The sequence below is a fragment of the Leucopleurus acutus genome, assembly GCF_964270905.1.
Source record: "Leucopleurus acutus genome assembly, chromosome: X".
Lineage (NCBI taxonomy): Eukaryota > Metazoa > Chordata > Mammalia > Artiodactyla > Delphinidae > Leucopleurus > Leucopleurus acutus.
Genome location: NC_139148.1, coordinates 102,563,683 through 102,585,894, shown reverse-complemented (window position 1 = coordinate 102,585,894; position 22,212 = coordinate 102,563,683). Strand labels below are relative to the sequence as shown.

Here is a 22,212-nt window from a genome sequence, read left to right as displayed (position 1 = left end):
AAAGCAATCTGAGGATCTCTTAAAAAGCGGTTCTGTACATTCAGAGATTCATGGATTTATTTTGCTTAAAGAAAGGCTCACCTGCAGCAGGACCACTGGATGGGGGCAGCTGAAGATGATGCTTCAGAAGCGGAGCTCGCACTCACCAAGAGGACAGAGAGAAGGGAAAGACGCCTGACCAGCCTATTTTGACCTCACAAGAGTGTTCAGTTGACAGGAAGAGGCTGCAGGCTGCGCAGCCCCCTCGTGTGGCCAGGAGGTGCACCAGCAGCCTGGCCCGCACAGCCAGGCTGAACAGAGGAATCAGAGCGTCAGAGCTGAAAAGTACTTGAGAAAAAAATCGAACCCGCCAATCAGAATGAAACTGAGATCCAGAGGGGATGAAGTGGTTGATCTAAGAGTACACAGCCAACTGTTGGCAGATGACATGGAAAAAGAAAAGGTACACGACTTCCCCTTCCAGTAGTGTGCCTTTTCTGTTAGAACAGTGATTCTCAACCCCTGCTGTGTGTGAGAACCACCTGTGTTGCTTTTTCTTTAAATAGCTTTATAGATGTATTATTGACATAGAGGTATAGACTGCACATACTTTAAGCGTACAGCTTGAGAAGTTCTGACACACGTACACACCTACGGGGCCACCTCCACAACCAAGATAATGAACATGCTTGTCACCCCCAAGTGTCTCCTTGTGCCCCTGAGTAAACCCTCCCTCTTGCTCCTCCCCAGACCACCGCCCTCCCACCATCACCTGGGGAACTTTAAAAAACTACAGAGGCCCAGGATCTCACCTACAGAGATGCAGATCAGTTGGTCCAGGGTAAGGGCCAGGCATCAGGATTTGTCGAGCTCCTGGGGTGGTTTTAATGTGTAGCCAGGGTTGGGAATCACTGTATTATACAATCCTACTAACCTCTGCGTAGGCGAATCTACTCTATTGGTCTCCAAACCTAATTATCAGAATCCCAGGTGGAACTTTAAAAACGCAGACGTGGCAAAGTCTCACTGGATAAAGTTTACAATTCAGGAGGTCAAGGGGAGGAGCAGAGATTTGATATTTTTAACAAGCCAATGAAGGTCTGGGCTAGGAGAGAGATTTTTCATATATTTACTGTTTTCTACTTTTTAAATGTTATCAACCTGTTTAAAAAGCAGTTAATTTGTTTAACCGAGTTAATAAATTTTAGTTACTAAATTGGTCAAAAAGTAAAATTAATTTTCAGAAAACCTCTTTGATGAAGGTCCTAACCAGTGTACTGAGGCAAGGAGAAAAAAAGTTTGAGGACTTAAAAGGGGAAAAAGCAAATCTGCTGTTATTCACAAATGGTATGATGATGGACTTAGAAAATCTAAAAGAATCTAAAGAATGATTATTAGAATTAATAAGAACTGATAGAATTAGCAAAGAAGCTAGAGAAATACACACACACACACACACACACACACACACCATTCAACTGTAGCTCTATATACCAGCAACAAGCATGAGAGAATACATTTTTGAAAAGGTGACATTTACAATTGCTTTTGAAAAGTGAGTGCCCGGGAATAAATCTAACAAAAGTTTATGAGACATCTATTGAAAGAAACTGTAAACATTTCATTGAAAGAAAGTAAAGAAGACCTAACTGAGTCCCAATAAAAACCCCAATGGGTTATTTTACTTGTTTGTTTGTTTTTGTGGAACTTGGCAAGTTGATTTCTCAACTTTATAAGGCAAGGCAAAGGGCCAAGAAGAGCTGAGACACTTTTGAATAGCAGCAATGTAGGAGGACACGCTCTACCAGACATCAGAACTTACTATATAGTGATTAAAACAGAGTAAGACTAGCACAAGGACAAATAGATCCGTGGAATAGAAAAGAAAACCCAGAAATAGACCGAGACCCAGATTCTTGATTTATGACAAGTGTGGCGCTTCAAAGCAGAGGGAGGATTTTCAATACATAAATAGCATTCTCAATAACGCTATCTGGGATAGCTGGCTATCCATAGGCGGCAAAGAAGTTGGACTGCCTCTCACACCATACACAAAAAGCAATTCCATGTGGGCTGTAAAAATAAATGTGAAGGGCAAACAGTACAGCTTTTAGAAGACAAGATAGAACATCTTTCTGACCTCAGGGGGGGAAAAAGATTTCTTAAACAGGACACACACACGAGAAAGCTAACTGTAAATGAAAAGAGTGATCATTGTTACTGCATTAAACTTAAGAACTTGTTAGCGCGTCGAAAGGGGCCATTAAGAGAGCAAGAAGGCAAGCCAGAGGGGGAGAAGATATCTGCAGCACACGTGACTAACAAAGGACTTATATGTAGAACATACATAGAGCTCCTACAAGTCAGTAAGAAAAAGAGAGATAACCCAATCAAAACTGGGCAAAGAGTTATATACGCACCAGCAGACATAAAAACTGTTCATAGTAACGCTGTCCATAATAGCCCTAAACTAGAAACAACCCAAATATCCATCCAGAATATAACTGATTTTGGTCGATTCATACAATGGGACACTATACACTAATGAAAATGAACAAACTTCACCTACATGGAATAACATGGATAAATCTTCATCCTGAGGAAAAGAAGCCACAAAAAAAGAATCCATTCTGGATAATTCAACTTATATGAAGTTTTTTTAAAAATAGGAAAAACGAAATTACACAGTTTAGAGATACATACAAAGGTGTCAAGATAGTGGTTTCAGTGTCGGGGGGGGGGTGTCATGATTTGGAAGGGGCACACGGGCAGCTTCTGGAGTCCTGGCAATGTTTTATTTCTTGGGCTGAGAGGGGTTCCATGAGTATCCTCTTTACAATATTTTGTTAAGAGAATATATTCATATTTTTACATACTTTCCCACTGTGTCTATTTCACAATTTAAAGTGTTTTTCAAAATTGAGATTTGCAGGCTGATTTTGGGAACTACTGCTGTGATCTAACTCCTAGAAGCAGCCAAAGCAGATGATCTCATTTCCTCAGTAATTTGAGACCTATGAATCCGAATGCTTTTTATACATTACTTGACGACGCTAATGATGAAGACTGACTGATGAATCTGTATCTGCAAAACGATTTTTCTTGAGAATTTCAAGCCTTTTGTTCATTGAAGAATGTAATCCACATACAAATAATAATGATATAGCTGGCCAATTAATTGCAACAAATACTGACAATTAATGAGCAGATGAATGAAACAGACACAGAAGGATACAGCAACTCTTAGCAAGAGCTATGATTAAAATGCTCCTGATCTCAGTGGTCACAAACAAGAATGCTGCCACAGATGCTGCATGATTATTGCTTTGAAATAATTCAAGGTTCAGATGCTTAGAATATATCATCTTTCAATACTCAACCCACTTCTATATTCAGGCTGACTGAGTAAAGTGACTGGGGACAGATGGAATATATTTCTCTCGCTATCCTGGATGTGTACAATACTGTTTTTCATATAAATTAACTTTATACAGTCACAGGCAATAATTGGACTAGCTCCATTTTACTATTGAGGAAATTAGGACTCAGACAAGTTAAAGAACTTGTGCAAGGTCACACAGCTAGCTAATAAGTATCAGGGCTTGGGATTCTAAGTCACATGTGAGTCACAAGCCCATCTTCCTTCTCCACTACATGACACAGCCACGACTGTTGTGTTCATCTATATCTAGAACATACACCATCCGTGTACATGTAGATGCACACACTCACACACACACCCTTTCCTCTCTCCCTGTCTCTCTCCCTTCCTTCTCCCCACTGCCAGAGAGAGAGAAACTCTCTCTATGTAGATAGAGCTAGAAATAGATATACACTCAAATCCCTCTCCCTTTTATTTACCAGTTTAGGTAATGATTTCGGAAAACACTTCAGGGGGGCATTTATAAATCAGAGTAGGGCCAGATTTTCTCACAAGAGAGCATTTTACATTGTCACAGTGATGGAGTAAACAATAGTAATAATAAATGCTTTCAGTTAGATGTCAGCCCGGATAAGATGTTTGGCCTGTCTGGAAATAGCTATCTTTTCCCACCAGTTACATCCTTGTATTGTGCTCTTTTGCTGCTATCAAATGAGAGCAAAGAGGGAATGAGGAGGAGGGAGGGGGCAGGGGGAGAGAGAGAGAGAGAGAGAGAGAGAGAGAGAGAGAGAGAGAGAGAGAGAGAGAGAGAGAGAAAGTGAACTGAGCAGCTAAAACTAGGTTAAATATAAAGCTTTTCATTTCAATTGACAAAGAGGTCACTGGGCCATTAGGTAACTGGTTCAAATATCAAACATTCTTGCTCCACATCTCAAAATATCCTTGTCACCCCAAAAGTCCTGCTCCACAGCAGCCCCAGAGGTGGCCCCCAGGGCTAGGATATCTGGAGCAGGTAAATCCCAAGGGAGGATCTGCACTCACTAAAGACTGAGGGGCAGAGAGTGACTTCCCTCAGCACAGCTCTCCCCGTCCAGCAAGGGATCCAGCAAGGGAAACTCGGAATGGAGACTGGCAAGTTTCTCATTAGCTCACCCTCCAACTGCTGCTCCATTCACTCTCTCCACCATTCTCCCTGAGGAATTTATAAGCCCCTCGGGACTTTCCCTCTAGAATCAGAACAAATAAATTCACACTCTAACTTGTCTTCTACCAATGCAGCACCACGGCCACTGGATTTCATTCTAGAAACCTGCACAGGAGGTACAAATGTCTATAGTTTCATGACTCGGCAGATTGTTTGAAAATATCTACCCTTAAACCCTCTCCACCAAAGACACATGAGGGTCATAACGGAACGTAATAATAATCCTAATAACAATTTTAAAAAGAAAAGCACTGAAGAGAGGTAGAAACAGGAGCTTTTCCAAGGCTGCAATAATTCCAGCTAAAGCATATATTTGAAATGGCCTCTGTCGATATGTGATTTCTGACTTGGAGACAAGCCCTGTTGGAAGGGGAACTACATGCTTTTGAACTAGGGCTACAGTTGTAAGAGCCTTGCGATCAGAAACGTTCTCTAGACCTGGCAGGCTTCTTTCCACCATAGAGCAGCTATGGTGGAGTCCCACCCACCCCACCCCGGCCCAGTAACTTACCAGCCCGCACAATAACTTCTCCAGGCAAAGGTGGGTTTTTGCTTTGAAGTCTCATTTAGAACAGAGGGGCAGGATAAGGGAAATAATGGCTTTTAAACTCAGAGCGAGCCAACTAGAAGGGGGTCTTATCCTCTTGGTGTTTATTTCTTGGACCAAATTTCTAACCCTTCTCTGAAGCTCCCTGTTGAGATCAGGGACAAACAAGATGAAAGGGAGAAAAGCAGAGGAAAGGGAACAAAAGAACTTCAACCTCAGGATTCTTAGCCCTCAGGGAAAACACAAACAGGATGAGTCTGCGTGTTTGATTCTGCGTCCCCGGGATGCCGGGAGGAGTGTTAAGGAGGATAAGTACACCAAAGACCCAGGCTTTCTGAGTGAGCTGAATCAAGTCTATCAAAGGCTGACATCTGAAGGACCACGGCTCACATCGCGGGCTGAGAGCCACAAAGGCGTTATTACCTGTGGAGGCCCATTTGTCTGCTAGGTTGCTGTGAGGGGGAGGGGTAACTGGTTACACAGCCCATCCTACCCTCGCCCACTCCACCTAAACTCAGACAGTATACGGCAGGCTTGCTGCTACCTTCTTTATCGAGTCTGTCTGAGCTTATGAGCAAATCTGACAACTCTAATTTTTTTAAGAGAGAGAAAAAGTATGTGTTCGGGTAATGGCTATCTTACTCAATTTTATTCAGAGGACAAGAAAAGTCATTCCGAGTATGCCTGGGATTGATACGGAAGGCATATGTGCTTGTAAAGGGCAAGAAGACCTCTGAGGAGCCTCCGCTGGCTGGATCCATCTGTGTGGTGGACCGAAAGATTTTTCCTGACCTCTCTTCTCTTGGTTCAAGCATCTTAACAACTTTTGTGCAAATATCTCAGCCTCCTTTTAAAGCTCTTTTGGGGGGAATAAGGCACACTTGAGAAACTACTGAAAGCTGTGGACCTCGTCCTGGAAAACTCACACACGCGCACACAGACACACACACACACACACTTTTACATATAACTGCAGGGAATTCTTAGATCTATTAGAATCCATAGATAGAACCCCCTCAGGGGTCCATGGACCTAAAGTTAAAGAACCTCTGGTCTAGGAAAAAAAGTTAACATTTATTGAGTACTTACTATATGTCAAGCACTATTCTAAGTGTCTTAAATAGATTTTCTCAATCATAACAAGCCCATAGAGCAGGTACTACTGTTCTCTATTTTACTCATGAGAAAACAGTGGCAGAGAAAGTCACTTGCTCCAGGTCAAACAGCCAGTAAGTGGCAGAGCCTCGGTTGAAACCCAGGCACCCTGGCTTTGGAGCAGCTCCTCTTAGCCACAAAGCCATAGCTGTGAAATGAAACAAGTGAAAGTGATTTCTTTGCACAGACAACTACTGTAGCAGTTTCCTTTTTGTGTATGTTGGAGGGTGGGCAGCATGTGGATAATTTGTGTGTCCAGAGGTCTGAGAAAGTAGAGATGACGTGGCAGTGGGTGGAGGAGAGACGCTTGGCCAAGCGGTACATGCCTACTACTGACTACTGTGCAGGGCACAGAACAAAAACTAGTCAGGCCCTCTCTTGGCTTCCAAAGAATAGGCCTGTGGTGCTGACACTGGCCCTTGAGCTTTGAGACCTTGAGCAAGTAGCCAGTTGAGATTAGTTCCAGGGTCACAAACTTAAACGCCTACAAGGCTCCCGGAAAGCAAAGCAAACGCGAGAGGAAGGCTGGTGTAAGGCAGTGGCCATGGCAGGGGGGCCGTGACCAACTGGAGTGCGTGTCCTGTCTCAAAACATTCACCTTTCACAAGCCCCCAAATCCCGTGAAGGCCGAACAAAAGACATCCAGCCTGTGCGCCATCAGTCTGTGACCTCTGAGTAGACCGTTTCCTTTCCACTCTCTAGGTATTTCCAAGTCAGGAGTGCGGGGGATGCATTCTGTAAGCAAGGGACACAAGCTAGCCCGTGTGACAGTTAACGGCGTGATTTCCATTTTGTTAGAACCACGCTTTTCCGTGCTAACCAACCAAGCAGCAGTAGTTCACTAGCAGACAAGTCCCGACTCCAGAGGGGAAGAACACTCAGGCAGTGACAGTACACATCACATACCTCATACAGAGGGAGCATTCAAGGTCAGAGGCGTCAAAAGATGCGAGTGGAACACTGAGAGCAGGTTTGGCCCCCGGAGCAGCGGGAGGATCTGTGGTTTAGAGAGCAGAAGTCAGAGCTGAACCAACCTTGGTTTCACAAACAGCACTTCTGAGGCAAAAGAACCCAATTATTTTTTCAGCCTGCCACTCTCACCACCGCCCAGAGAATTGATTTAGTGGCCACGTGAGCCACTGAGAATGGGGTACCCTGAAACAGGCGCTCACGGGCTTCCAACAGTCCCATAAAGAGACGCGCAAGTCAGGGACCGTCCGGAGCCCTGGGGGCTTCCTTCAAATGCAACAGGCGCCTCACTCAACAAGCGGCGGCGGCAGCAACTCCGCGGACTGAGCCAGGCCTTCAGAGCTGACACTGAATCTTGGCACTGCCAGCGCTCTGGGAAAGGTATCAAGCTGCGGCTGCCGCTTCTCAGATGCCTGCCTACGGGAACACGACTGGGAAGGAGCGGGGTGAGGCCTGATCGCGCTGCCCTCGTCCTACGTTCCCAGAATGGGGATGGGGGTGGCCAGAGGCTGGCCTGGAAGGAGGTGACACCATCGAGGGCATGAGATGTCACTACTGGACGCTGTGCTCTCACAGAAGCCCCACAGGCACCCCGGAGGCGGCAGAGCTGAGAGCTGGGCCCCGCGCAGAGCCGCGGAGCCCTCCCGTGGAGGGTGAGGGCCCTCCGCATACTGGGGAGCCGGGCCCTCCTCCGAGCCGCTTGGCCCCGGGGAGAGTCCGCACCTGCCTTAGACGCTTTCCTAGGCACCTCGGGGTCTTGGGGCTCGAGTTGGCCGCGCTTCCTTTTCTTCCCCTGGCATTTGCCAGTCTTGCTGGAGGCAGCCTGGGGAGAGGCAGCGGCCCCCTCCTCCTCCGCTCCGTCCTGGTCTTCGGGGCCGTCTTGCTGCCTGTCCCCTTGCACCGGCACGAGGTTCACCGGGCTGCCTCTGTGCCCCCCGGCTGCTGCCGTCTCCTGACCAGAACAATGTGGGCGCTCCAGCGTTTCCTGGAAAGGAAGAGCCGAACATCAGGATCTCCTCATGACCAACGTCGTCCTCTGATACTTCTCCCCAGGGGCACAATGAGAAGATACCGCACAGTGTTGATCATCTAGAGGACGTGTAGCTTAACTGATGGGCGGTCACAGGGCACAGGCAGGCCCAGCTGGGGCGGAGCGGAGGAACCTCTGTCCGAGGCGAGGACAGAAAGGCGTGCGGGGAGAGAGTCTTTGGGCCGCGCTGAAGGGAGGGATGGCAAGTGCAGTGCCAGGCCCCGCTCCCCTCCAAATCAGTCCCCAGTCACTACCTGGTGGAAACCAAGGCATGCAGTGCAGCCAGGGTACATCCAGCCACTCAGTACTTCCTCTCACCCTCACTGCCATTCCGGGCCCTCCTCGAGCCCCACACCCAACTCCCAAAGAACTTTCGGGAAGGCTCTGGCACAGGTGTGTTCACAGGCCTGCCGAGTGCCCTCACGCTCCAGAGCTATGTGTTATACTGGTCAAACAAACTAGGGACAAATTAGTCTTTTCACTAGATTTTGGGTGAGAAGTCTGAAAAAGAGACAAGATCATTTGGTGAAACGATCCATAATGTCTCTAGCCTTTTAAAGAATTTTTGTCCAGGAGAAGGACCTAGAAAAGAACAAATCCAATGACAAGGTGTTTATGCAGGTTTACCTAGAGAACCCCTCTCTACTGCACATCCACAGCACATGGGTCAAAACGCTCATGCTGTTTTCTCCCCTCCAACTCCAACCAAAAAAATTGGTAGATAGATGAAAAATGGGCAGTGCACAGCTGGGAGAAAATGATGAGGTATGGAGAAAAAGGATGTGGGTTTTCTGAGTCCCTAACCTGGGGAGTTCAGGGGTTTTTTCAGCACTGTGGCACTGCCGCATCCTTTCCACGAGCCCCAGGCATAGTCTACACGGTACACCGCTTTGCAAGGCAAAGTCTGGGTGGAAACCCAATCCCTGCTCCCCAGCTGGCTCACATGGGAAAGCCAGGGGTGCTGCTTTTCTTCATTTCAGATTGAGCTGCCATTAGAAGCCACTCCAGGGACTTTGGTTCAGTGTTAGGGCTCTCAATCCTGTAATAATGAGCTCAATCACGTATTGAGATGCACTACGGGTGCTTTGATTTCAGGAGATACTCTAAGTTCTGCCCCCCCCCACCCTTTTTTGAGTCAGGTACACCTGCATTTTATTCATTCTCCAGAGCGGGGAAAGAAGTCAGGGAGATGTAAGATTCTCACCTGTCAGAGAATCCAAGAAGCCACAGAGACCCCAGGGCTCACAAACAGGGGAGGAACACGGATCACAGATGGTGGGCAGGCGGAGGTCCCGAGGTGCCTAGACCTTCAGAGCTCAACTCTGCCTTCACGTCTGCCCTTCTGAGCCCCCGCCTCTGCCCACTTGCCCTCTGCTGGGAAAGCTAGGGCCTGGAGACCATCGTTTTCAAAGACTCAAATACCTGCGACTTCCTAGGTCGCTTCCCTCTCCCCCGCTCCAAATATGTATTGGAAGTCTACTTACGTGTAAGACACGGTGCAGGAATATGAAATTACCTCCCCTTGGGGATCAAATGGAGTTGTCTTTGCACAAGGAACTTAGCTGGGAGCAGCTTGCACAAACAAAAAGCAGGAAAGGAGGGGCTGTCAGGCCCTCTTCCCAGGCTCCGCCCCTAAGCTGATAAAGCCACCCGGACTGAAGGGCTCCAGGGGAAGTGGGCCAGATCCTTTCTAGTCTGTCAACTCTCTCTTTCAGCTGGATCTGACCAAGAACTGAAAACTGAACGTAATAAATCATCAACCCCGGGCCCCCGCCTAAAATCCAATTTCATCTTTAGGAAATAGCCTTCTAGCGAAGAACGCAGCCATGAGCGACTCCATTTCTTCTTTCTCGGGAACCGAATGAGGTAGGAGAGTGAGGGCTCACTCCCCATGTTTGCCCACAAAACAGCCGAACGAAGAGTCACGAGCGAGCTGGGTGAGTGGAGTTTTACCTGTGACAACTTTGGTAGATTATGGCTGGTGCCTTCAGTAGCCAATGACTCTACGTGTTCCTTTAATCTAGGGTGAGGTGCCAACAGCTTCAGGATATCGGGAGAATGTTCCTGAGAAGCCCCCGGGAATGATGGTGAAAAGAAACTAAGGAGAAGCTGTGACATAAAACAGAAGACTTCACTACTTAAGTTTCTACAGGTGCTTGGGTGAAGGGTGGGGGGAGGAAGGGGCAAAGGGCACAGCTTGCGGGGCCAAACTCCAGGGAGGAAGCCTTGGACCACAGACCCCGACACAGTGGGGTAGGGGTCCTCACTTCAGCGCATCGGAATTGCCTGGGAGCTTAGGGAAAGTCCAGGTTCTAAGTTCCCATGCCCGGCTCCCCCAGGTCTGAAGTGTGGCCTGAGAATCTGGATTTTGAAAAGGCACTACAGATGCCTTTGTCACCCTAGCCAGAGGTGCAAACCACCACTCCGCTGCTGCCATTCCATAGAAATATCTGCAGGGGGATTTCAAAACCTACCTAGGAGGAAAGAGGCAGAGGTGAAGACGGGAGAGAAACATCAGCTGGGGGACCTGGAGTCGTGTCGGCGACACCCCCATGGGTAGAAGGTGACAAATGTCATCGAGGTTCCTCGCTACTTCTTCCCACCCTGCCCATTTTGCTCCCTCCTCCATCAGCCCCGGACCATGAATCCCTTCAGCAGTGAAATGTCCGGAAAAGCAGAACCCAACCTTCCTTCCTCTTCTCCTAGTCTCTCCTCCCCGTTTCTGGCCTTCACTTTCCAGAGAATATCAGGTATCTTCCAGGACCAGGGGCAGGCCGGTTCCAGTCTATGGCTGGCTTCCTTTGCAATTGATAAGCTGGGGGCAGTGGTGCGGGGGCAGGTAGAAGACCCAGAAGGGACTGCGAGACAAAGATGTGCGGGCGCGCGGACGCTGCGCCATCGGCTGCCCACATCCTTGTTTCAGTTCTCCCCTGTGAAAGTGCCAGTCATCAGCATACATACGTATCTATCATGTGTAACACAACACAGGAAGGCAGGTCACTCACTTCTAAAACATATTCACAAGTTTGCCACTGAGACCCACTAAAGGGCGCTCCACCCTTTGTTCTGGGTAATAGGGTATTAACTCATCAGGAGAATCTGACCGAAAGTCTGACCAAACTCTCTCTGGTTTGACTTGCTCTTTTGCTGGGCCCCAGCAGTTCCTTCATGATGTTCCTTCTGATGCCAGCACTTTCCACATAGCCAAGCCCTGCTCGTCCCTCAAGGCTCAGCTCCAGCACTACCTTCCCCTACCTTCCCAGCCTCCCTGATCTCTCCTGTCCTTCCGTGTTCTCGACTGCACCATAAGATAGCACCTTACACTACACAGTCTTGTGTTAGCCTCGAATTGCATTGCAGATGTAAGTCTTTCTCTCTAACCAGATGGTCACCTTCTGGAGGGCACGTGACAGATGTCCAATAAATACTCATCACACTGGATGGAACTGAATTAAGACACTAGCCATCCCAGGGCCCAGGGAGAGGCCTAGGGTTCAGACCCAAAGTCTTCAGACAGATGCCTCTATCTCCTCCCAGCTAGGAGTTGGTAAAGGAGTGAGGTGGGGAGGCACTCACAGTGACCAGGGCCATAAATGCCACCTTTCAGAGGCTCCTCCCGAGTGGCCCACCAGGACCAACCCACCTCTGAAGCAATCTCCCTGGAATTCTCCCAAAAAGAACAGTATCAGCCATAGGGCATCCCAAGGTACAGGGATAAAAGGGTAGAGTGCGGTGAGAGGGAAAGAGAGGCAGAGAGGGAACTCGAAGGAAACAAAGCAGAAGCAACAGCAGCTCTGACCTTCTTCCTTTAATACCTAAGATAGACTAGGCCCTCTCAGTGGCTTTGGAAAACAAAATTTGGGGTCGCCTCTCAGTGGGAATGAGCATTCCACATACGAATGGAAGTCAATTCCACTTCAGTGTCTGCCTTTGAAAGGCCCAAATGGCTCAAGAGGGCAAAAAAGAATCTGAGGTAAATACAAACATTAAAAAGAAACCCAGGCCTGTGAGTGGCTAAGGCAGCTGATTAATCCCAAGTGAGCCTGGACCATCTCTGTCATACCTTTATCCCTGGAATGGGAACAATCCAGTAAATAAGCACAGCGCAGGTCCTCAGTGTTCTTAGGTAACTGCCATGCCCTCGCCACACTCAGTGGAAACTCGCCTCTAAATACTCACCCCAGCTTCAGAACTCTGCAACACTCGTCACAGGCAAATGCTCGCTTGTATTGTCTGAAATTTATATTACACTATATAACAAGTGCAAGATTGTAAGGTAGGTCCTTGAGGACTGACACTGTGGCTTATGCCTCTCTGGGTCTCAGAGCTTAGCACAGTGTGTTCCCCTGCCCCGCTAAGGCAGCTGTGGAAATGACACTAGGTGGTCTGTAAAATCAGGCTGTAAAGAGAGATCAACCCAACTGATGATACCAGAGCCTCTCAGGCCAACTGGGAAATGGACAAATGAGAATAAAGGAACCACTCCCTCCTGAGCTCAACACCTGCCTCTTTTGGCCTTTGCACACTCTGTCCCCCAAAGTCAAGGCTCTTCTAATCGCCTTTGTCCATCCATCCCAGACCCGGGTAATTCCATTGCTGCCGTCCCCCCAGCCCCAGCGGTGGGTGCTAAGACTCCTGACAAGGCCTCCTGGGGCAGCAGGATGGTGGAGCAGCTCACAAGGCAGACTCTGGAAGCAGGTGGAGTTGGGTTTGATTGCTCTTTCACCAGTCACTAGGTGTGTGACCTCAGGAAAGTCACCAAGCCTCAGCTTCCTCATCTGTCTCATCTGTAACATGGGCATAAATAATAGTACCTACCCTCATAGGGCCATTGGGGAAATTAAATTATATCTTCCCCATAAAGCCCATAGCACAGTGTGGGGTGCACAGGAAACGCTCAATAAATGTTAGCTGTTATTATTATTATTACTCACACTATGGAGTGCAGTTAAGATTTGGGAAAGGGTCCACAGCTTGGAGCAATTCTCTGCCACCAGCGCTCTGACTAACCAGGCCAAAGCAACTTCCCGGAAAAGAAACCTTCTGTGAGAGGCATAGCCTCCAGAGCTCAGCTTCCCCTAGTTCATTGATTTTGCTAAAGATTCCTTTCTGGGGCCTTCAGAAACCACTCCTGTCTCTTGCGCCCTTTCTTCATCCACTGCTCTGCCAAACTGTACTGGGACAGAGGCACTTGGGGAGTGGCGGTGAATAGGGAGTGGGAGAGAAGAGGCCACCACTGATTGCTAACATCCAACTTCCAGGCCAGTTAGCCAGACCGTGAGAATACATTGCGGAACAGTAAGCAACGAAGTCCACGAACTGAGGATGCTTGAGCCTTCAGTAACGCGCCCAGTATTTAAACAGTAACATCCACATTCTCCCAGGACTCAAGAGTTGGAATGACTGTTTGCATGTGTTGTAATAGTCCTTGACTTATATTCCGTATGTGTTTTACTTCTAGCAAAGGAGCTGAAGGTTGGAGTTCTGCATATGGCAGGGCAGATGGGACCCAACATCCCTTCTGAGGAGCTGGCTGCCCTGTGTGACTGGTGAAGCTGTGACTTAGCTAAAGAAAAGTTCTACAACTGCAGGCAGCCTCACACACAGGACCTCTTGCCAACAGCCAGAGTCTCCTCAGGGGGCCTCCATCCCCGTGTTAGCTTATTTGGTTTTATTTTGTTTTGTTTGTTTCCCACTGACAACCCAAACCCCGAGTCAAAGAAGCAAGAACACCCCTCACCAGCTCCTACAGATATGCAGGAGCTGCTCGATCTGATTGTACACGCCAAAAGGATGGTGCTTCCGGGCCATCAGTTGGCACTTGTGTCTCGCTCCTGTCCCCTCAACCCAGGGAGCCACCCACTCAGGACCCCCAATCCCAGGAAGGGCAGTTCCCTCACTCCCCCCACCCCGGAGAAGACAGAGGGGTGGGGGCCCACTGGGCAGCTGGACCTGACGTCATCTCAACTCACCCTTTGGGCTTCAGCTCTTGCTCTTTTGTTCTTTCCATCGAGGGACACACAATATAGAAACTCCCTTAGTGCTTCCTCCACCTTGCCTAGGGTGGCTAAGGCTTGCGCTTTTCTGAAGTGTGCCTGGAAGAAAACATGAGCATTCAATCCCATTCTTATCCACCTCTTGATGCTGCTATCGTTCATAACACCAGCTAACTGCTTCGTGGGTTTTCATTGTCGTGTGAAGGGTTTTAAAAGGACTATCTCATCTATAGCCCTACTAGGTAGGCAACTGTTCTGAAGCCCATTTTCAAGGAGATAAAACTGAGATCCAGAGAAATGACTCACCCAAAATAATAAGAGATTGTGGAATCAAGTTTTGAGCCTGGGACTGACTGATACTGAAGCCCAAATTCTCAACCACTGTGCCTCCGCCTCCCTCTCTCCCGGCCCCACCACTGTATTGGAGGAGGTACCAAATGTAGCAAGAACCCCCATTTGAGCACATACTAACCAGGTTTCAGGACCTGCCTGGATGGACCTTCCTGGTAACTGGTCTGTCAAGCAGAGACCTGGTCCATCTTACCGGCTGAGCGACCACCTACACTCACTGATCATTTATCAGAAGAGGCCCAAGTGAGCCAAGGCATGTGATCTCTCCAAGACCTCGAAGGTAGCTAGTAGCAAAGCTGGAACTAGAACTGTGCCCCTCCCCGCGAAGCAGACCGCCCTTTGGAGGGCTAACCAGGGCCTGCGCAAACGCTTTGGCTCCGGTGGGCCCAGCCCCCTCGCCACGTCTTGAAATAGCATAAGAAGTTCTAGGGCTCCTCAGGGTCCAGGCCCAACTGCCCTGGGAGAGAAACCCTAAGGGGTAGGAGAGGTGCATCCTGGGGAAGAGTGAGGAAAAAGAAAAGAGGTGGGAGGAGGGCTGCCTCCTCTCCGTGCCTTAGGACAGGTGCTCCTGGCAGCTTGGCTTGGAGGCTGCCCCTCAGGGGCCTGCTCCCCACTCCCTCAGCTCCACGGCTGAGCCCGAGTGTAACTTAGTGAAGGAAATAATGCAGGGTGCAGCTGCTGGGCACTCTAATATGCGGGGCCTCCCCTTCCGACACGCCTCTGCAGGCCGCAGTGCCCTCCGGCTCGGGCCTGGCTACAGGGGCCAGCCGGGATCTGCCTTCCTGAACAGTGGCCCCTGCTCCAAGCCTCTTGGGGGCCTCCCCAAGAACTCCCCCTCCTTCTGGAGCCGGATGCATGGCTTGTTGCATCTTCCCAGCAGTGCTCTGGGGGCCCTCAGGAGAAAGGCTTGTGTGACATTTCAGGGCGGCTAGAGGGGATAAGTGCTGGCAGCCTCGAGAGGCTTTGGGATGTGACCAATCATACCCGTATATACTCCAGCTGCTCAGGGCCGCCAGCTCACCCTCCTGGAGCTGCACCGCCTGCAGGAGAATTTGAGAAGCACGAGCCCTGGCTGGGTGGCTGGAATAGGGCTGCACGAGGTGAACTCCTCCCACAAGGGCATTTCATATAGAAACGGTGGGAAATATGCAAATCGGGGTGTGAGGCGGCTCTGAATCAGAAGCACCGTTCAAGTCTTCTCTCGACCCCCAAGTCAGCAGAGTTCTCTCGTCACTGCCTCTTTGCTTACGCCAGCACTTTGGGGAAATGAACTCCTGTTTAATATTTCCACCAACTCTTCCTTCGCTGCGGAAGTCACTTTTCCTGTTTCATCCAAGATGGTCCACTGCTTACTCAGCCTTGTTTCCCACTGCACTGTCGAGGCCCCAACCCTTAGGGGGCCTAAGCAGAAAGAGTTGCAAGAGAAGTCCTCTTACGCCCAGGCAGCTCACTGGCCTGCACCACTACAAGGCCTGAAATAGCTCCCACTGAAGCTCCTGTGGGTTAAGACTTTGGTGACTTTGAATAAACTGTAATTGTGCTCCTTGGGAAAGAGAATATACTAATCCATCATCATTCATGAAAACCTTCTCATGAAAGAACATACGAGATTCACTCTGACATTAATGGCCCAGTATGCAGCTCCACAATGTTTTATCTGAAGTTCCCAGATCCTGAAAACAGTCTGATAATCCAATATTTTCATAAGCTTGACATCAGAATCATTAGGTGGCAAAACCTGACCTAGAACGATGTGTGTTACAGTCTTTGTCCCACTTCGTGTGTATTTTCATGTAATATCCTGCAGAAATAGCGTGTGTGACTATGGGGCGCTGTCCAGAGCTCAAACCTGGGCTTTGTGAGATTGGGAACATTCTGGATTCTGAACATATCTGGCCCCACGGGATTCAGATAAGGGATCACAGCCTTGGATGAGTTGGGGTTGTGTAGAGAGAGCACCACACCAAGAGCCAGCGTTACAGCTCACAGAATGGTCTCTTGGCCATGCTCCCCTGTAACCCTCACTGCACCCCTGTGAGGCGATCAGGGCAGACAGCAAGATCTTCCTTTTGCAAACTAGGACACTTAGGGTTCAGAGAGTGAAGCGACTTCCGCATGGTCACTTAGCTTGCAGGTAGTAGAGCCCAGGCTCAAATCTAACCTTCTAAACAAAATATTGAAATGTGGCTGATGGCCAGTCCTGAGGCCTGACAGATGCAGAAAGTGACACTTTGCACCCTGGCATCTTGAGAGATGCTGAACCTGTCTTTCTCCCCACCCCTCCACGTGACCTACATGTTTAGGGGAACCGGCAGGCTGACTGACTACATTAAGGACTTGAGATGGCAGAATGAGCCAGCAATACTTCTCTCTCCCTCCTGTTTCTACTGTCCTGGGAAAAGAATGATGCTGTTGACGGCAGACACATACAACGCTATGTGCCAGGCATCGCTCTAATGTGTCTGCATGCATTAGCTCGTGTAATCCTCACAACAAACCCTGTGAAGTAGATGCTTTGAATATCCTCATTTTATAGATGAGGAGATGAGGTACAGGGAGGTTAGGTAATTTGCCAAGGCCGCACAGCTAGTAAAAGTAGCAGAGCTGGGGCATAAACTCAGGCAGTCTGGCTCCCAAGTCCCTGCTCTAGAGAGTCACAAGGCCCAGGCTGCTCTGCGGGTCATCAGTGGAAGATCAGGTTGGGGAGGAATCCAGCTCCCTCGCAGATCCCTAGGTCACCCTTTGTCAAGGGACCCCCCAGCTCCCCTGAAGAGCCTTCTCCCTGCTCTGAGTGAGGGAGGCGGTCCTTCCTGCCAGTTCCGGTCTACAGTACAATTCCTTCCCATCCCTCCCATCCCACACTCACCTTAAACCCCATGGGGCGGAGCTTACATGCTATTTCTGCATCATGCAGTGCATCCTCATGAGACTCCAAGGTGAAATAGATTTGAGACCGGTTGCTGTAGAGCAAGTGGTCATTTGGAGCTGCCAAAATGAGAAAAAACAAACAAAAAAACCTTGAGCAAAATGGCAAGTTATCTAGGACTTTTCTGCTAGGGACCCAAAGGGGGAAGCTCGATCTCCAGTCCTAGTATTGCCCTGCCTACCACACCCCCCAGCCACTCTGGGTCTGAGCTTCCCCAACTGTAAAGAAGTCATTTTTCCCCTTCTCTCAAGCAGTTCCTTAGAGGGCCTGTGGTGTCAGTGGTGCATTAGCAACTTTGACTCTCGCACCCTGGAACTCTCGCACCCTGCTTCATGGCCGTGGCTAGCAACTGGCAGCCTGGCTTCTGGGTGAGGTATTGCCCACAAGGAAACAGGCCAGGGAGGAAGGAGAAGGGGATGGCCAGATGTGACCCCCATCCTTGCCACCAGGAAGACAAGTCCCAGTTAGTCTCCCAGTGATATCAGCGACATCTCTGTCTACAAACCCCAGCACACGTGAAGTTCTTCTGAAGAAAACAGAAATGCATCTGCAAGCCTCCATCCTCTCATTACAGATAGGCAGATGTGAATGGACAAGGCTTCTGGGAATAAAGTGAGGTTGGCTCTCATCAATACTCTGAACCACTAGATGCCAGGGCTGGAAAGGCCTTTAGAGATCATCTGGCTCAATCAACCCATTCTTCAAGGAAAATCAAGCCCAGAGAGGGGAAGGCACCTGCTCAAGTCTAGCTAGCTGGCCAGACTCATTACTAACTTGCAGACTTTGAATCTGGGGTGGGAGACAGGTTCCTTTTTTTCCGAAGGGGAGTGTAGTACTTCGAATAGTAAGGAAGAGAGACTGGCCATCTTCCGGCACCAAGATACTCTTTGTTGGGGAGGTCCCTTTCCTCTTAGAAGGGTGAAGAGGTCTTGACATTTTTCACCTTGACTCCTCTGGTGGTGCAAGGAAGAACCCCCAGGGGAAAGTGGTGACAGCAACAAAGGGGGAGGAGGAGGAGGGCAGGAAGGGGCTTTCGTGGCCCTTGGGGGTCGGCTGAAAGGAATGGAACCTCCCTTGGAGACCTGGGCTTAAGCGGCTGCCACCTGTCTACGTCATACTGCCCTGCTCTTCCCCAGGGACTGGGCTCCACCTTCTGCTGCGGGAACAGGCTTTGTTGGGGTTTTTCCCCCAGGGGTGTGCAGAGGGTTCGCCTGGGTGCCCATTACTTGCTCTTAAGACATCAGTCAAGAGTTTGCAGTCTCCTCTGTCCCTTTCCTTGCAGCACACACTGTGCTTTGCTTGGGCACACGGGGTCTCGTTCCTCCCCCTCCCCCACTACCTGTTGCAAGCTCGGGTGGAGATGCAACACGTGGAGGCGCCAGCCCACCCCCTCCTCCACCCATCCGAGTGGGGCTCAGGGCACCCTGGGATCCCAGAGCCCTGTCTGCCCAGCCCTGTCGCCTCCTCCCCGGCACGCTTCGCCAGACACCGCGCCCTGCCGCCGAGCTCCTGGCAGCCGGCCTGAGCTGGGCAATACCCGCGGCTCGGCGGCCACTTCCTGGGTCCAGACGCGGGGGGTCGGGGAGGGGGGAGGCGTTCCCTGAGGGAACTCGGGCGCCCTAGTGCGGCCCGAGGCGCGGGACTGCCCGCATCGCCCTTGAGGCCGCAAAGACCACCCATCCCTCCTCAGGCGGCACGGGAAAGCGGGACAGAGGCGGCCCCCTTGGCAGCCAGCCCACGGTCCCCGAGGATCCCCGAGCCGTCGCCTGGCCGGTCGCCCTCTGGTCTGTCGGGCTGGTGTTCGAGGCGAGAGCGCAGGCTGCGGGCGGTCGGGCGCGGGGGGGGGGGGGGCATCTATTTCAGCCGAGGATCGTGTGATAGGAAGCGGTGACAATGAGTCACAGGGCGACGGGGCGCGAGCGCTCCCCCCACCCCGCCCGCACACGCTCCCGGGATGGTTTCCGAGGCGAGCGTGGCCCACTTCAGCTACCTCAGCCGTTACACAATCCCGCCCGCCCGCGCGGAGGGGGGGCCGCCCGGCCCCGGCCGCTCGCGGCCCTTATGCAACCAGTGCTCTCCTGACCTAATTCCACGCCGGACCCACCCCACCGGGAGCCGCGGCCCCGGAAGGGACAACTCCCGGCAGCCACGGCGGCCCCAGGCCGGGAGGGCGCTGCAGACGCAGGCGCCGACCGAACATCCCAGGCTGGCGGGAGCCCAGAGGCCCCGGCGCGCGAGTGGGAAGGGTGCGAAGTTCCCCTGCTGGCCCGAAAGCTACGGACAGGTGTTAAGAGGGGCCCGTGCGCGCAGCGACAGAAGGAGAAGGCGAGCCCGAGAAACAGACGGTGACACCGAGCAAGAGCCAGAGTGACAAAGATACGGAAAGAAAGAAAAAGACGGAGAAACAGAGCGACACAAACAGAAGCAGGGACTGAGACACACAGAAACACACAAGCTAACAGGAGACACAGAAGAAGACAAAGAGCAAGGAGATAGACAGAGACCCAGAGGAAGGGCCATGAACCAGTAGAGACAGAGAAAAAGTCGGAGACGGAACTCCAGAGCCCCCCTCCCCCACTCCGGTCGCGGTCCATCCCAAGGTCCGCGCGCCCTCCTCCGCCCGGGCCCACCCCGCAGCTCCCCGCCGGGCTCGTGCCCCCACCCGCCCCGGCCCCGGCGGCACGGTGGCCTCACCCAGCCTAACTGCCTCGTTGTACTTGAGCAGCGCCGCCTCCACCTGGCGCTCGCGGTACAGCCGGTTGCCCTCGTGCCGGAGTTGCGACGCCCTTGCCGGGCCCGGGAACAACTTCCCGAGGAGGCCGCTGAGCACCACGTTGACCCGCAGCGGCGGCGCCTGCTGCCCAGCTCGCCGGGCCCCGCGCGCCCGCCCGGTGGCCACCATCAAAGCGGAGAGTTTGACCCCGCACAGCGCACAGCGCCGGTCGGCTGCCCGCCCGCGTTCCAGGCACAGTTTACAAAAGGTGTGTCCGCAGGACAAGGACACGGGGTCTGAGAGAAATCCATGGCACTTCCGGCACTTGAAGCCGTCCCACACCTCGGTGGCCTCGGCGGCCGTCGCCGCCCCTGCCTCTTCCGCCGCCAGAGCGCAGCTCGCCCCGCGGCTCCCGTCCGGGGGCTCCGGCGCCGGCTCCTCGCCTTGAGGGACTTTCTCGGCCAGGCAGCGCACCAGCTGCTCCAGCTGCTCGGCCACCAGCTGCTGCCGCTCCGAGAGCTGTCGGTACACCTCGAGGGCTTCACGGAGGCGCCCCCCAGACGCCAGGGCGTCGGCCTGCGTGAGCAGGACTTTGCACTCCGGCGTCGAGGCCCTCGGAGGACGCTCCTGCGGCGGCGGCCGAGTCGGTAGAGGTGCGGGGCCTTCTGTAGCCGCCTCTGGGTGGGGGCCCGTGTCTCCGCGGGCCGGTGATGCCGCCGGCTCCGCCAGCTCTAAGTTGTTGCTGCAGAGCTCGGCGGGCAAGCTCAGCATCTGTTCAGTCTGAAATGAATCCATAGGGAGAGGGACATGCGTGGGGAAGAGGCGTCTAGGGCCCGGGGACGCGGAGCAGGGAGCGGCGGCTGGAGGGAATCGGGGCTGCCACGGCCGCCGCTCTGCCGCTCGCCGGTCCCTGCAATGCCTCCGCGAGCTCCATGCCGGCCGCCCCGCGCCGCCTAATAACTGTCTTGTCTCAGCAAAGTGTTATATAAAACGACACCACGTGACGCGCCGCCAAGCCGCTCATTGGCCGGCGGCGGGGCGATTGTTACAAAACCAGACAGTTTTGTAACAGTGTTGTGCTTGCTTCTGTGGGCTTAGCTTTTCTTGGCTTCTTTTTGCGGTTGTTTGTATTTACACTCTGTCTTAGTTCCCCCTCGCAATGTGGTTCCTTTTCGGAAGACGGGGAGAGAAAGAAAAAACCCAGCGTCTTCTCCTGGACTTCTCCGTCTCCAAACCCTACCCCATCCCTCCTCCAAACCCGTCAGCAAACAGGTCCTCTCTGCCAGCCGCCTGCTAGCTGTCCCCTCTCCCCTCAAGAGGCCGGTACCTCGAGGCACGCAGTCCGCCAGGTCTTTAGGGACGCCGGAGGCTTGCCCTCCCAGGGGCGACGGCGGCTGTCTGCGAAGGGAAGCGGGTTGGGAGGGTTCCCGGGCAGCCCCCACTCGGGTACCGGCCCCGGCTCCTCACACCCGGGGTCCCTGGCCACCTTCCCCAAGGAGTCCCCCAAAGGTAGTGAGTGCGGTTATCCGAGGGCGCTTGATCTCCTGTGCCGGGAAAGACTCGGAGCAGCGGGCCCGGCGGGCTCAGCAGTTTGGCGGCGCTCGCTGAGCGGAGAGGGACATGCGGAGAAGATGCGCTCGCCGGCTAGCGCCCGGAGGAGGCCCCCCGCGCGCCCCGCTTCCTCACCTCTCTCTCCTCCAACGCTGCAACCTGCGCTGGGGCGGGAGGCCGGCGCCCCGGCCCTGGGGGCCACCGGCAGGATGGGCGCGGCCGCGAGCACAAGGCCTGCTGGGGTCAGTGGGCACTCGGGGGCGTGGGAGAACGGCGGGCGGAAGGCGGGAACCCAGAGCGCTGCTCGGGAGAAAGTCCGCGAGTCCCGGCGCACTCCAGCGGCCGGCCCCGCTGCCTGCCGGTCCGCCGCTCCAGAGCGGAGACTTCCGACGCCGGCGTGTCACAGTGG

At 52.2% G+C, this 22,212-nt stretch overlaps 1 protein-coding gene across 4 annotated transcripts in view; it reads right to left on the bottom strand.

The window, feature by feature from the left end:
• Positions 1 to 21,192, bottom strand: part of LONRF3 (LON peptidase N-terminal domain and ring finger 3) — a 36,922-nt gene extending 15,730 nt beyond the window's left edge. For 3 of the 4 annotated variants that reach the window (XR_014327121.1, XM_082864847.1, XM_082864848.1), the window contains exons 1-5: positions 20,234 to 21,192; positions 17,480 to 17,598; positions 14,239 to 14,361; positions 7,960 to 8,221; positions 7,174 to 7,264 (exon numbers count right to left, since the gene is read on the bottom strand). Coding sequence is in view for 3 of the 4 variants with exons in the window: in XM_082864847.1 (XP_082720973.1) it covers positions 7,174 to 7,264; positions 7,960 to 8,221; positions 14,239 to 14,361; positions 17,480 to 17,598; positions 20,234 to 21,047 (1,409 nt within the window). In the remaining variant the exon portion in view is untranslated. Of the gene's footprint in view, positions 1 to 7,173; positions 7,265 to 7,959; positions 8,222 to 10,219; positions 10,376 to 14,238; positions 14,362 to 17,479; positions 17,599 to 20,233 lie in introns of all 4 variants that reach the window. The other variant, XM_082864849.1, reaches the window with a different exon arrangement.
• Positions 21,193 to 22,212: the final 1,020 nt, after the last annotated feature.